This window comes from Pundamilia nyererei, unplaced genomic scaffold (genome assembly GCF_000239375.1).
Source record: "Pundamilia nyererei isolate P.nyererei 1_Seehausen unplaced genomic scaffold, PunNye1.0 scaffold00020, whole genome shotgun sequence".
Taxonomy (NCBI): Eukaryota; Metazoa; Chordata; class Actinopteri; order Cichliformes; family Cichlidae; genus Pundamilia; species Pundamilia nyererei.
This window is the reverse complement of record NW_005187421.1, coordinates 1,986,030-2,000,823: the sequence shown is the minus strand read 5'-3', so window position 1 is coordinate 2,000,823 and position 14,794 is coordinate 1,986,030. Positions and strand designations below refer to the sequence as shown.

The following is a 14,794-nucleotide window of genomic DNA, read 5'->3' as shown; positions in this document are numbered from 1 at the left end:
TATGTTTAAAGTGTGCATTTTGGGCATTTTACTGCTATTTTCATAACCACTTTAACTCAAGTGCATATAAACATAAACATAAACATAACATTAAGATATTCAGTTTACAATAAGAAAAAGGAAACAAAGAAGTTGTAATTTTGTGATGTTATCTCGAAAAGGGCTACTGCTGGACTCAAAACAACTACAAACATCTAAACATTTAAACCTTCTCCAAAACTAAACATCTTTTCAGTCAATATCAGCAAAACCACTGATTGATTTTTCTGTTAATTAGGTAATCAGTTAATCTGTGTTCACTGTGGGAATTTTCATTAAGTGATCACAAAGAAAGATATCTCTTCAGACCACTGTAGTACTTAGCTCCAGCTAGTTCCAGCAATCACTGACGATATCCAAAAGGCATGAGAAATATGGATGTGACAATATATTTTAGATTTTAAGACTATACAAGTGTACTTTATGTAGTTATACAAAAGGATTTATATTAACATTAGTAAGGGTTACAAAAGTCTACATGTAGTTTATCCAATATAGACCTTTAATACATATTTAGAGGACACTGTTTTGACTGTATTTGTCGGTCACTGTTTTGAATGACAAATATCACATATGTATATTAGACAGCTTGGATTAAGACATTCGAATATAGTTGGTCACTTAAAAAAACAAGCCTCATCTACAGCATGTACATGGCCAACATTTCTTACTGAGAAAACTCATCAAGTGCATCAGCTGGAGGCCATCACTCATGCCCTCCAGGAATAACCATCAAATGAATCTCCTCTTTAACTTTGATCTAGTGCTTATCTCCACCTTCTGCATACAAATCTGATGCAAATATATTCCTGGTCTTGGGTGCCATTATGAATGGGGTTAAATGGAGGAGAGCTTGCCTTGCAGCCAGCAGGAAATAAGTAGCAATCCTGTCACCTGCTTTTATGATATGCATGTCTCAACCTGCACAGACAGATGTATATTAATCATTGGCAATGCAAGATAGCAGTCTAGGAGCAAACTAATGAGGCTGAGAGTGAATTAGAGCTGAGGGCAGGGGCAGTTATGAGCAACAAATTGGCAGATTTCAGCACCATGGACAGCACATAACATGTATACTGTCTCCTGTTGTGAGAAGTCTTTAGGTGAATGAGAACACGTAGGGGTGGTAAAGATCCAAGATACTATAAGAAAAAACATCTTTTGTTTTGTTTTGTTTTTTGTCCATGATTCTAATTGATTATCACAACAATATTTTTGGAAATTGCAGGTAACTTCTTAAATCTGGTGGCAAGGATAGGTACAAATGGGCAAAAAACATACAGTGACTGGCCACTTTATTAAGTACAATAGTATATACAGCAGTAGTGCTATTGCTGGTTTCTGCCCCCCAGAATTCTTTGTGGCAAAGATACTGAAAACATTCCTCACAGATTTTGGTTTATATTGACATGACAGCATCATGCAGTTGCTGCAGATTTGTCAGTTTCACATCCATGATGTGAATCTCCTGTTCTACCACATCCCAAAGGTACTCTTTTGTGTCAAGATCTGGTGACTGCCAATTTGCGTGCAGTCATTTTTAACAAGAAACTAGTTTGAGATGATCTGAGCTTTATGACATGCCACATTATCCTGCTTGAAGCAGCCATGAGAAGATGGGTGCACTCTGATCATAAAGGGATTGACATTTAAGCTCTGGTATTTAAACAATGCTCAGCTGGTACTAAGGACACCTAAGTGTGCTGAGTTTTTAAAAAATATATATTTTCCTGCATTTAATTTTGTTAAGTCTGCAATTTGTTTTAAGGTTCGAACATTGTTGTGCATTCTGATATGTTCTTATACATACCGTGGTTGTATGGAGTGGATATTTGTGTTACTGTTGCCTTTCCATCAGCTTGGCACAATCTGGCCATTTTCCTTTGGCCTCTGGCATTAGCAAATCATTTTTACCCGGAATATTTTCTCTTTTTCACACCATTCTCTGTAAACCCTAGAGATGATTGTGAGGCAAAATGCAGCGTTGCTGCCATCTGAACGACTTATTAGATATTTGCTTTAATGAGTAGCTGAATAGGTGTACCTAATAAAGTAGCCAGCGAGTGTAATTACCCACATGAGCAGACAAGTACAATTCAGTTTGAAAGATTTGCAGTTTATCAAGGCTTTAGATGAAATTATGACTGAAATTTAACACAAAATATCTGTAATAAGCTATTATTACACATAAAAAAGCTCTGTGTGCACGTCTGTGATACTTATAGTAGGCTACAGTTTAATTTTAGGAAGGTAATTCTTAATTTCCCATGGTATGTTTTTAATTTCCAATTTTCACTCACTTTTGAAATGGCTGACAAAGAGTAAAGTATCTTAGTGTTTTAGCACTGCTGCCTTACGCACAAAAGTAATTTCTCCTGTCATTGTGCCCTTTATAAAGGCACTGGCTTGGGACAACCAGGCCTCTGTTGGTAGCTCTTTGTGTTTAAGTAAAACGCAAAGATGGAGTTTTCATACAGACATCAGAAAGAAATACACCCTTATCCTTCTTCATCCTCAACTTCGTATCTGTAAACATCTGTCTATCTCCAACTATTCAAGCTGGAGCTACTGAATGTTCAGAGGAAGGGTACATGCTAGAAAGGTTACCAGTCTATCACAAGCTAACAAAGAGAGACAGAGAATCATTCACACTCACCCTCACACCTAAAGCCAATTTAGAATCACAAATTAACTTAACCTGACCTAACGCTAGCTGGAGTAACTACACAGGCACAAGGAGCACAAGGAAGACAGGTAGACTCCAGTCAACCAGGAGCATCAAAGCAAAATCCTGTTTGCTGCCTGGTCATAATCCTGCAAAACTGTGGTGCCAGAATTTTGCTGTCTTAGTTCCCAAATTACAATAGAATTAAATTGTATGACACCACTATTTCCTTTCAACCTGTTGGGTTTTTTATTTATTCCTGCACTTCCTTCGTTTTATGTAAATAAACCAAACACCAAAAACTTTGCTTTCTTATGGTATCTTCATCGGTCAATTTAATTCTATACTCAACTGCTTGTGTTCCACAGGCACACATATGTTCTCCTGTTTGACCTTGTCTAAAGGTTCTGCCACGCATGTATTCCTTTTGCTGCTGCTGTTAGTAAGAATTTCAATTCCAGTGTGATTAGTTTAGAGCACATTTGCCAGTGTGCAGAATTGGCAGCCTGTGAGATAATTTAACTGTGACAATGCTGAAGTGTAATGTAATTAGTTTTTAGGGTGTGAGTAACATTTTAAACCCAATCAACAGCTCAGAACTCTTAATCAAATCACCCCACAAGCTGTGTAAGAATGTTTACATGGGGGATCTTTACATAAAAAAGCAAAAGAGTAGAATGAGAATTTTACATATGCTAATAAAACTGTTTCTGCCTTGTGAAACCATCATTGCGAACAGCTGGTAAAACTAACTCAATGTACTTTTGAGAACTATTTAGCTCTTAATGTGTATGTGTTCCAGATATGCTCTAAAACCATATTCTAGAAAGCATTTATATTTCTGACATTTAGTTGGCTCCCCTATCTAGAGAGGTACACAGCACAACCGAGCAGCAATTTAGTGTCTCATTTATGACTATTTCAAGAAGACACTTAAGCTGTGATGGCCACACACTGACTAATGAAGTAGCACATTAACTTTCTGCAACAGTATGCTGATTGTTATTGTTCTGTAAGCAGGATCAGTATGAAACATTTACTGGCTATTATTGTATGTGTTTGCATGTATTTACTCATAGTTCACTGATGATTTAAAGGCAAGTTAGTGTGCAAAATGTCTTCTGTGTTCTGCATTGTTTTATTCTATATTTTTGAAACTATGTTTGTAATAACTTTAAAAGCAGATGTATGCAGAATTTCAAGACATTTAGCATTGGCATGTTTTGGTTGAATAAAAATAATAATTAGAAATTAGTTAACTGTGCATCCACTTGGGAAAAAACGACCAAAACACAAAGCAATTAATATCAAATATTCTTGTTCAGTTCTTACTTGAAAAATCAGCAGGGTCACATCTACTCTAGCCTTTTCCTATTTCTAAGGAACTTCCCAGCACAGAAAGCAGAAAGAGATGTCAGACATGACCACACTGCTGTCAAATGTGTGACTACAAGTTTCAGCTAAACCATATTTCTATTGACTAATCCTGTATTTCAAGGGGCGTTTGATGTTTTAGAATATAAGCCCTTTCTTCCCATCTTTTGGGCTCTAAATAATTGACAGGGACAATAATGTTTGGTTGGTCCAAACATTTTTGATCTTGTTAATAATTTAGACCAAACATGGGGAAATATTAAAAAATAATACCAATGTCTTTCCTTAAAATCATGAGGTAACAGTCTCCACCGCCAAGCAAGTGTGCTGCCTCCAGGCTACATTGTGTAGAGTGAAAAATTCAACACTCCTCTGGTTCAAGAAAGGCGAACTCCAAGATCCACATCTAAGCACAGCACATAGGAGGAGGATATGAACTCAGTGTTATAAGTTCGCAAGTAATGAATGTGTGCATTGGCATATGTGCTGTTTTTTTGTGCGACACACGTTTTATATTATATAACTTAGTTAACATGTTGTTTATATGTGTAAAATATTTAATACCTCAGGGAAAAAAACGCTAATAAATGCACCATGATTTCAAACAGCTGAGCATGAGAACACCCACCCACAAACAGATGTTTAGACTAGCATTTGCAGCATTTCCAAAAATGTTCAAAGACTGTGAAAAATGCAACTGAATATAAAAATGAAAGTAAATATAATGACCTGGTAATAATTTATAGGTTATTTAATAAATAAAATATAAATAAAACATATTAGATATTATTTAAAAGATATATGCTCTTTTAAAAATGAGACATCAGCAACTCATTTTAAAACTAAAGGGAGGTGCTTGTTAACTACTGTGTTGAGCCATCTCTTCTTTTTAAATATGTGGGAAGGAAACAAGACGACCATTTGCTGTAATTTTGAATGCAAACTACATTTAAACTGGATTGGATGACTTGATTTGGTAATCTTGGAATTCAGCTACTGAAAAGCTCTTTTGTAGTATTGTTATTATTAATAAATGGAATTGCAACTAAAAGCGGGAACTTATGGATGCAAATGCAACTGGAATTATTATAATAACTATTTTTTTATTTTAGTGATTAGTTTTCTTGTGCTAGTTGATCAGAAAATAGAAAACAACATTGTTCTGTGACTTACAGCTGCTGCTGATGTGACACTGACTTCAGGGCTGTTTGTGCATACAGTAAAGAGGTGATGTGAATACAAAACAAGGCCTTTGGTCACACAGAAGTTGCTAAGCCAAGCATATCCTGCTATTAGAATTATTTTGGGGAGTTAAACCTGCAGGGATCGGTCCCAAGGTCAGGGAGAGTGCTGAGACTGGACACTCTGACTGCCTATGCTTGCATCGATAGCATTCAATCAATCTTTACACATATGCACTTACAACATGGCCTCTAAAATACTTTTCCTTGAATCACATGAAAGTTTCTAAAACCCACTTAGTCCTTATGTAAGTAATATTATGTAATTCATAAAAACTGTGTTTTGTAAGAGAAAATACAGTGTAGTTCTAAAGTCTTGAGTTACTCCCATCTCTTTGTATTTTGTAGGAAAATGAGGTTCAGTGATTTATTAGAATGTGTACATTCACACATGAAAGTACAGTACAGAAGACAAAAACAGAGCGATTGAAAGTCAGTATTTGGTATGACCAACTTTTAAGGTCTTTAATCCTTTATTTCTCCACTTTCCGTATATTTTATAATGACACAATGCCAAGATATGCCACATTTTCAGCTAATAGCTTTGGGAATCACCTTGTTGGTGCAAATGCATGTCAATGTTAGTTTTGTCATTTGTCTCATAGATTTGGTTGAAGAAATGGGAAGAAATTATATGCGTATGCACCAGTAACTAAAAATGCAATTTAAAACTAGTGCTTTACTGAGTTGTCTGATATGTCACTGGTTCTCTCCTTTAGTTAGGTGCCTTTTTATGCTTGGATGATTCATAGGTCCAGGTTACGTGGGTTAACAAACAAACATTCTTCTTAAAATGGCCAAATAAAAATGTGTGGAAGCAGCAGCAGATGTCCAACTTTCAAAACTTTGAAAGACCTCCAAAAAGCCTGAAAAATATTGCTCAAGACTACTTTAATATCGGACTCCAGCAAAGCAATGAGTGGTGACTCAAGACATTTGTACAATACTGTAATTAAAATGTTTCCTTTAGTTATGAATCATATTTCATGTGTGAGAAATTGTGTGGCAGAAATTATATACTTAAACTAAGGAAAAATGTGAAGTGTTGAGCTTTAAAGCATTTAGGAAGATGCTTCAATAATACCTAAATAAAAAAATAATAGTCATATGAATATATGACACTGTTAGACACTGACACTGTTAAGGAATTTATTAGTATTTGGTGTCATCTTGTCTTCAGGGTTCCCTTTATTTTTGTTTTAATGAGTCTGTTTTCAGGCCAAACAGTTAAAAATGCTGCTTTTACTGGTAGACTTAAAGTGATCTTTGATGTGGATTGTTCCCGTAACGAAACAACTAACTCCACACTGCATTCAAAGAGAAGCAAGTTTATAATGGTTTCTAGCTGTCTCTCCTAACTAAATCATGTCTGATGCATGTCTCTGTAGGTTGTCATGGTAGTGTTAAGAGCTTGAAAAGATATGGCAACTGCCTTCCATTTTCAAACTCTTAAGACCATGTCTGATGTATGTTTGTTTGTTTGTCTTTCAGCTACATAGCATACTACTTCATGCACATTTTGCATATGCATTTAAGGCTGTTGCATTATGGTTTTAAATGAGGTGAAAAGGTGAAGGTTAAGATTAAGATGTCATTCATTACATTAAATTAATCATTTAATGATACCATTATGTTACTCATGGGATTCTGTGTTCCTTTCTACCTAACTGGTTTACATAGTTCTGCCTAAACACCTGTTTTATTATAATATAGTCATTCATACACAATTAAAATGTAAGTGATATGTAAATTTAATTACAATTGCAAGTCCAAATGCTTAAAAATAATAAGATGCTTCATGATTCCTGAGCTGGATAAAACTGATGACTCCACATCTTTATTTTAAAGGAATTAATTGTCTAGCTTCTTTTATAATCTCTAGTTCACTATTTTATTCATCAGCTTTTACTATCCTTCAATTTCTGCTTTTACTGTTTCTTACCCTCTATTTCTTCCAGGTGTAGCCTTTTTTGACTTGATGACAGTATTTCATCCCTGTCTTTCCTCACTCTTTTTTGCTCTTGTGCAGAACTAACTTTAATGATGGGACCCATGGTCGTGGCTGTTTTACAGATTTTTTTAGTCTGGCTGGAACTAAGCTTTTAGCCACTTTGAGCTCTGACAGGAAATGGCATCCTCCACACTTCCTAACCGTCCGTATTCAAGGTACTGCCAAAACCCAGACAGCTATGGTACCTGTGAAGGGTGAGGTAGTGGAAAATTGTAGCTGACCCAAAATCTGTTTTGGTCTTTGGGGAAAAAAATACTCCATTATGTCTTCGGTTTCAGATAAAACATTCCCAATGACAGTGTGCAAACATGAGAAAAAAGTAAAAGTAAACAGAATGTACTTTATTTGCTGATAGATGTGATAGTTACTGAAATATTACAACATGGGACTCTTTGCACAATATGGTCTTTTGAATGAAATTTTTTTTTGTGGTAATAATGTTACGCAATGGTATAAATTTCCTGACAAGAAAATCATTGTCTAGACTTTATTTCTTTATTTCAGTGCCTGGGGAAAGGTTCGAAAAGCACAACACTCATGTGTGAAAACCTTGTTTAAAGTAAATGAGCTTCCAATAAGCCTTGTGGCCTCTTCTCCCAAACTCTTCCTCCACTAATCATTGCCTGACTGTCATGGTGCTTGTATTGGTGCCTTGGGTGGGTGCCTGGCGAGAGGTCATGTTGGATTAGAAAGCACCCTGCGTGATATAGGTTACTGCACTGTGTTACTAGCAGGGTGCTGGGTTGTGGGGGTGGAGCACAAGTACACACACAGACACACAGATAAACACACACACACTCGCAAAACCACAGACAGATGAGTCACACCTGTAACAAGAGCTGCATCTACTGTTGCGGTGCTATAAATGACATCATTAATCTTTTTGTTTTTATTGCTTCCACTGCTGGTAGCCTATTAGCAGATGTATCATTATGTTTATTTTTGGAGCAGATAAACGCCTCAGCTAGCAGCTGCAATGTGTACTGCTTATAAAGACAATTCAGTGCTAAAACGCTTCAAAGGTTTAAAATGTCTGATAATCTTGGATTATTTACAAAACTGAAGAAAAATAAACTTTCCAAGCAAATGTCATGTAGCATTTCATATTTATTTAAATATAGAGTGGAAATCCAACTCTTTGTTTTAAAGTGATACCAGTACTCTAGTGCAAAACCTGGCATTGCATCTGTTTTTCTCCCAGGAGAGCATTTTATCGACTCATCACTTAAAAGAAATCTAGATGCCGCCATTGGGGGGCACTGCAATGCAAAATCTTTTTCATTTGTGATTCAGCGAGACCTGGAAAGAGTCTACAGAGCTATTAAAACTAACCTCAAATATGTAATCAGTAAAATATATACTTTTCTTATGAGTCATACTTTATATGCTTTTAAATGTTATTTTAGAAGCTTCAAATACTGTTTTTCCCCGTCTCAGTCTGACTACCATTCTGTGTCATAGGCTGATTTTTGTAGTCTGTCTGTAACCATGGCAGCTGCAGAAGAAGAAAAAAAAATGTTTTTGTCATGTAGTGAAATCAAAAAAGAAAAAAAGAAAAACAGGAGATCAGGGCAAATAACACTTTAACTGTTCAGTTACATGAGCAAACCTGCCCTAAATGACTTCAAACTTCATTAATATGACCCTATTGTCATGACATGAGGTCAGCATTTATCTTGCTTCATTAAGCCAGAGACAGATTTCATACGAGAAGTCTCACAGTGATGGTCTGGGGTCATTTTCAAAGCAGGTTTTCATGAATAATTGATGGCTGGTTTAGCAGATTAGGAGAGGTCAAGCCTAGGTGAAGAAACAGATGTCGCATGATGTTCTGAATGCATATGGACAGTGCAGAAGGGAAAATGTTGTAAATATAGACCGTTTTTGTCTTATTGTTAGCAATATATGTTAACCAGCTGTAGGCTGAGTAAGAATCAACAAACAAGTAAAAAAAGAAAGGTAAAGAAGATGAATATTTGGAGCATAGCAATGAATGAAAAACAGTTCTCGGTTTAAATCTTTGTTTAATTTAATCACATTAAATGGTGAAAAGTTGCTTGTTCATTTATTTTTCTTTGCTTGTGTATTTCACAAACATATGGTCCCAGTTCAGTAGTGATCCATTTACACACAATAAAAGTGTCAAATATTACATTTGCTGGAGGAGTGGCAGTGTCACATGGCCGTCTGAGCAGGAATAGAGTGTTTCGCATCCACATATCTTCTCAAGAGCAAATCAAAATAATATTAAATAAATATATTAAATATATATTCTATACATATATTTTTTTATACTTTGTTTTCATATACATGCATTATTTTAACATGCAAGGTAATTATAATGTTGCACGTTGCATTAAAGCTTAAATAAAACGCTTAAACGTATTAAACTTGCGAGCATACTCTCACTGGGCAATGGCAAAAATTAATCAAACAAATAAATTAATAAATCCATAAGCATCATCAATCGATCTGCGCGACTACAGTTTATTTCTTAATCAGTCTTTGTGGATTTGTTTGCATTTGCTTTATTTGCAACCCTGTATTAACCTCTTAAGTACTACAAAAACAAAGCTTCAGATTTTATACTTACTTTTTAGGAAAGATAAGAAAGACTGATTTGGAATGATTTTTTTTATACACAAATGGTCACAATGTGTGTGTTTTTTTAAGTTAAATATAACAATTATAGTAATATATAATGACTCTCAAAATCATTTTGCATGGGTAGGTTTCACATTTCTTTAAGTTCACTTTGATAGTTAAGAAACTTGTGACGGTGTGTGTGTGCGTGTGTGTGTGTGTGTGGGGAGGGGGGGGTCGATAATACAAGATCATTTGAAGATAATCACAAATATATAGACCAGTAAATCACATTAAAGAAGAGGAAGGAGAAAGGGAAGAGAGCTCTCGAGTACAGGTCAACTCTTTTGGCAGCAGAGGGGATGACCGGCTTTGGGGGAGGAGGTTTCTTGTTGTTCTTTGCTTGGGATTTGCCGAGACCAGAACCAGTATTGATGGCCTTCCCGTAGCAGTCAAAGTTTGACAGTTCAAAGTCCCGTGGGAGTGAACCCACAATGCTGAAATCATTGGTCCTCAGGTCTGATTTAGAGGTGCATACCTTCTTGCAGCGGGTCTCAGCAACCTGGGTGGACAAAAGCACACACAGACACAGACCGACTTGATTATTGAATTCTGCATCATTTCTGTCTAAAAATACGCTTATCTGTGTGAAACATCTGAGCCATGATAAGATTAGAGTAATATTCCGAAAGCGCTACGGGCAGCCTCTAAGGCAGAGTAGCCACAGCAAAGTGGTTCAAAACTGGTTGAGTGAGCAACAGACTGACTTTACAATCCATAAAGGCTTGTAGCTTTATCAGTGGCCCTAAGATTATTCCACCTGTACAGCAAGTTCTTCAGTTAATTTAAGACTTTAAACCAATGAAACCATACCTCTACTGCATTATTCTGCACTGTAGTGTATTGTAGCTTGGTAGAAATCAAATAAGGATGGTTAGCTGCAAAGTTCACACTGGAACACTATTCCCATGTTGACCAAAGTTAAGTTATTAGAGCAGACAGAACTCATCTGCTACTTTAGTTTAAGTTCTGCACATCTTTCCTCATGCCTGTCACTTACCTCTTGCTGCACAATCAGTCGTTCTCTACTTGTTTAGTAGCTGCCAAAAGTGTTTTCTATTACATCCAGTCACTTGAGCCAAAAACATGCTCCACCAGGAAACCCAGAGTCCTGCCATTTATTTCGATGCTGAAGCACGGCTGCAAGCCAAGCACACCCTGAGTGGAAGTGGCCTTTCCCAGCGAACAATGCACAGGAGCAGTTATAATGGAGCTGATCAGTCTATACCAGCACATTGTATATGCTTCATTTGTCATGAAATAATGAGGGAATGGGCCTGGTCTGGCCACAAAACTGCTTATTAGTAAGCCCTAAAAACAGGAGACTATGTATACAAATGTCTGTAATTCCTAAAGACTTGATCCAAATTTGTTGTTAAACCCACTGAATTACAGCCAAAAGTCTGCACTTCAATCACATCCGAATTGCTTGATTTAAAATCCCCTGTGGTGGCGTATAGAAGCAGAACTGCAAAAATGTGTCTTTGTCCAACAAATTATGAAGGTAAGTGTACCCAACAACATCACATAAGATATAAGAGTATTTTCTAATACACAAATACAGACACATTCATTTTTCTGCAAGTTGGAATTTATCTTTATCAGACTAAGACTGCATGAGGGTTTACAACTGAAACCCTTTTCCATCACGTCTGTACTTTGTATAGATACCTTTCTTGCGAACCAAGCAGCACAAAACAGCATATAGAAACATTTTTGACTGTGCCATTTTTAAACCTCTTATTATGGCAAAAGGAAACTGAATGCCACACTTGCTCTAACTACTCTTTGACACATTAAAAAGTGTTCTGTTTCTTTACAGTAGTGATTATGTCATATTGATTCTGTATGGAGGTTTTTCTCCAAACTGAAAGGAGCATTGAAATGAGGCTATGCAAGATAGCTGGACTCAATTGGAAACAGACTACCCTTTGAAAATGTTGTAAAAGAGCTGTTTGATCTTGAAACTTGGATAGAACTCTGATGCTAAATCAAAGCTACGGCTATTTTAAGAGGAAAAAATATCTTTGGAGCCAAAACTAGACTTGCTTTGTTTTATGAAATTTTGCCTAATATGGCTGTTCTCTCATCTAGGTTCTTGTGACTCCTCTACAGCCTCTACATGTTATCACAACCTGTGCTTACACAAAACAATCTGCAGGAGGACTTAAGTTAATGTCATCCAAAAAAAATCCCTTTCATCGACTTCCCTAAAGGCCTGCGGGGTGAACAGGATCTAATCAGACTAAGGATGCTTATTCACTGAAGTCATTAAGCTCATTAAAGCTTCATTATTTTGATTTGGTTTTGACAAGAAAACCTATTAAACCTCAATGGAATAATGTAATCCTCTCAGACCAAATGTGGTTCGGACTAACATAGACTCAGAGGTAAATTAATTGCAATTAGGGCATACAATCGGAAGACCCATGCAACATCCTCCCTGTGCATGTAAGTGTCCGACTTGAGCCCAGACCAAGCTGTGCGTATGTGTATGTCAGACACAATGCCAATTATTAATGACTGGATTTCCCTTTTTTCAGTGCTGTAATATTCCTATCAGATACTGGATCTGGTTGTTGATGTGGTTTGGGAGTTACATAAAATCAAAAAAAAAGGGCATCCAAACACTCAACAGTCACTCAACAACAAAAATGTACCATCGTTAAAATGTTTTGGTGATTAACTGGGGCATCAAAACCCAAAGAGGTCGTTATGGATATCATCATTATTGATTACACAAGCGTCTGTGCTCTCATTAAGCAAAATGCAACTGAAATCAAGTCCCACATAACATAAATACCCTCGATGTTATCTTGATGGATGATGCAAATATTTATGTCTAATGTATGAGTTCTTATTTAGGGTTTCAGGCAATTTAAAGATGTTTTGGTTTATGCCTCCATGTCCAAATATTCTTTAGCAAAAACTAAATAGATATAAGTGGATAAAGAACAAAATCAGAGGTTTTAAATGCCTTTCAATGGGGAATTTTAAGCTTTTGATGTGTCAAAAAATTGCTTTTTTTCTACTTGTATTTGAAGACAAAAGGTTTTGCGTTTTGGCACCAGAGTTTCTGCGTTCCAAACATAGGCATATATTTTTAATGCATAATGTGGCCACGCCTATACCAACTGCCCTCATATAGATGGACAAGAAATGGTGACATTGAAATTATACTACGCATATGCAAAGTTGAAACTCTGAAAAGTAAAAGCTGTTGATGATCATGATAAAAGATCTAAAATGGACTGCAAAAAATGGATTCCACTAGTTTGAGCACCATATGCAAAGCATGTGTCCTCTGGTGCATTTTCATTTGAATTGCTCCTGTTATACTACATGCAAACTCTCATAGGAAGGCTACTTAGAGGTGACTTACAGATACAAACACACTCAAATTATCAAAAACCAAATATACTGACATGCAAGGTGCTGACGTGAAGGGGTGTCCCTCCGGTTCCGTTGACCGTGTTGTTCCGGGCAGCAGGGCTCTTTCCTGCAGCCTTCTCTTTGGATGCTATCTTTGCCTTCTCTGCCTCAATGCGTTTTGGGCTGTTGAGCATCACTTGAACCACGGCATACTCCACCAGTGAGGCGAAACCAAACAGCAGGCAAGCAATGAGCCAGATGTCGATAGCCTTGACGTAGGATACTTTAGGCAGCTCTGAGGCCAAGGAGGTACACTCAGAGGACAAAGAGAGCACTGAGAGGATGCCTGTATGGAGAGTTATAACAAGAGACCTTGTCAGTCATCATAGTCAGATGAGGTATTTTTTTGTTTTTTATATTGAGAGATATGTGCACATTTTAGTCCCTGTGAAAACAGCTAGTAATCAAAACATAAAACCTTCATCCCTGTATAGCAAAAATATTTATTTATCACAGAGCATTTGATTAACTTATGGCTGAGGAGGGAACACTAATACGTTTCATCTTTAATGAATAAAAAAATTAAAAATTCATTTAGTAATACACTAATCTGCAAAAAAGCTTTTAGAATGTCGGAGTTACCTCATTTATTAGGACATTTCCAAGAGCTCAAATAGCCTTTAATGAAATAGCATTTTTAAATCATTTTTACAGGTTGGAGATTCCTTTGCAAAGCACCAAAGCATCCTTACAGGATACTAGTGATGGGTCGGTCGCGAACGAAATGGCTCTTAGAGCCGGATCTTTGAAGTGAACGATGCGAGCCGTGGGTTTTTTGTTTTTCGCTTCACGCTGCAAGTCACCCTTGTGTTTGCGCTGAGCAGAGACGGCAAACAGAGCCTTGCGTTTGCGCCCCTTCCCCCTCTGCTCAGCGCTGAGCTGAGGGAGCGGTAGTTACATTCGCAACAGCAGTAGCACACAACAAGAGCAGGAGGGAGAGGGAAAGAAAGAGAGCCGGGAGCAACAACAAGAGACAACACCGTCACATTGGAAAGGTACAGTAAAGAAAATGAGTGACACCAAGAAAAGAAGCAAAGTCTGGAACCATTTCAATCTTAGTGACAAAACAAAGGCAGAGTGTAGTCTACAAGAAAAGGATATCAGATAGAGCCGGCTCCACAAACAACATGCACATGCACCTAAGAACTGTCCACCCATCAGTGCAATGGGAAGATAAAACGCAGTCAGTTGAGTGTGATATTAATATTTCTAAATGCCAACCTTTCCCTTAATTAAAGATCTGGGCGTTCTTCCCCCCCCCATATTTTAATTTATTGCGTTGTGGTTTGCAGTGTTTTGTGCTGTTTCACTTTAAATTTGTTTAAAAGGAAAAAGCTGAAAATTTAAGTAGTTAAAAGTTGAAATGTATGAAATGTAAATAGTTGGTTT

The 14,794-nt window shown here is 36.8% G+C and overlaps 1 protein-coding gene across 1 annotated transcript in view; it reads right to left on the bottom strand.

Moving 5' to 3' along the window:
- Nucleotides 1-9,381: 9,381 nt before the first annotated feature.
- glrbb (glycine receptor, beta b) overlaps nt 9,382-14,794 on the bottom strand; it is a 25,185-nt gene continuing 19,772 nt past the window's right edge. The window contains exons 8-9 of the mRNA XM_005726492.1: nt 13,399-13,691; nt 9,382-10,475 (exon numbers count right to left, since the gene is read on the bottom strand). Coding sequence (XP_005726549.1) covers nt 10,179-10,475; nt 13,399-13,691 — 590 coding nt within the window. The 3' untranslated portion in view covers nt 9,382-10,178. The remainder of the gene's footprint in view (nt 10,476-13,398; nt 13,692-14,794) is intronic.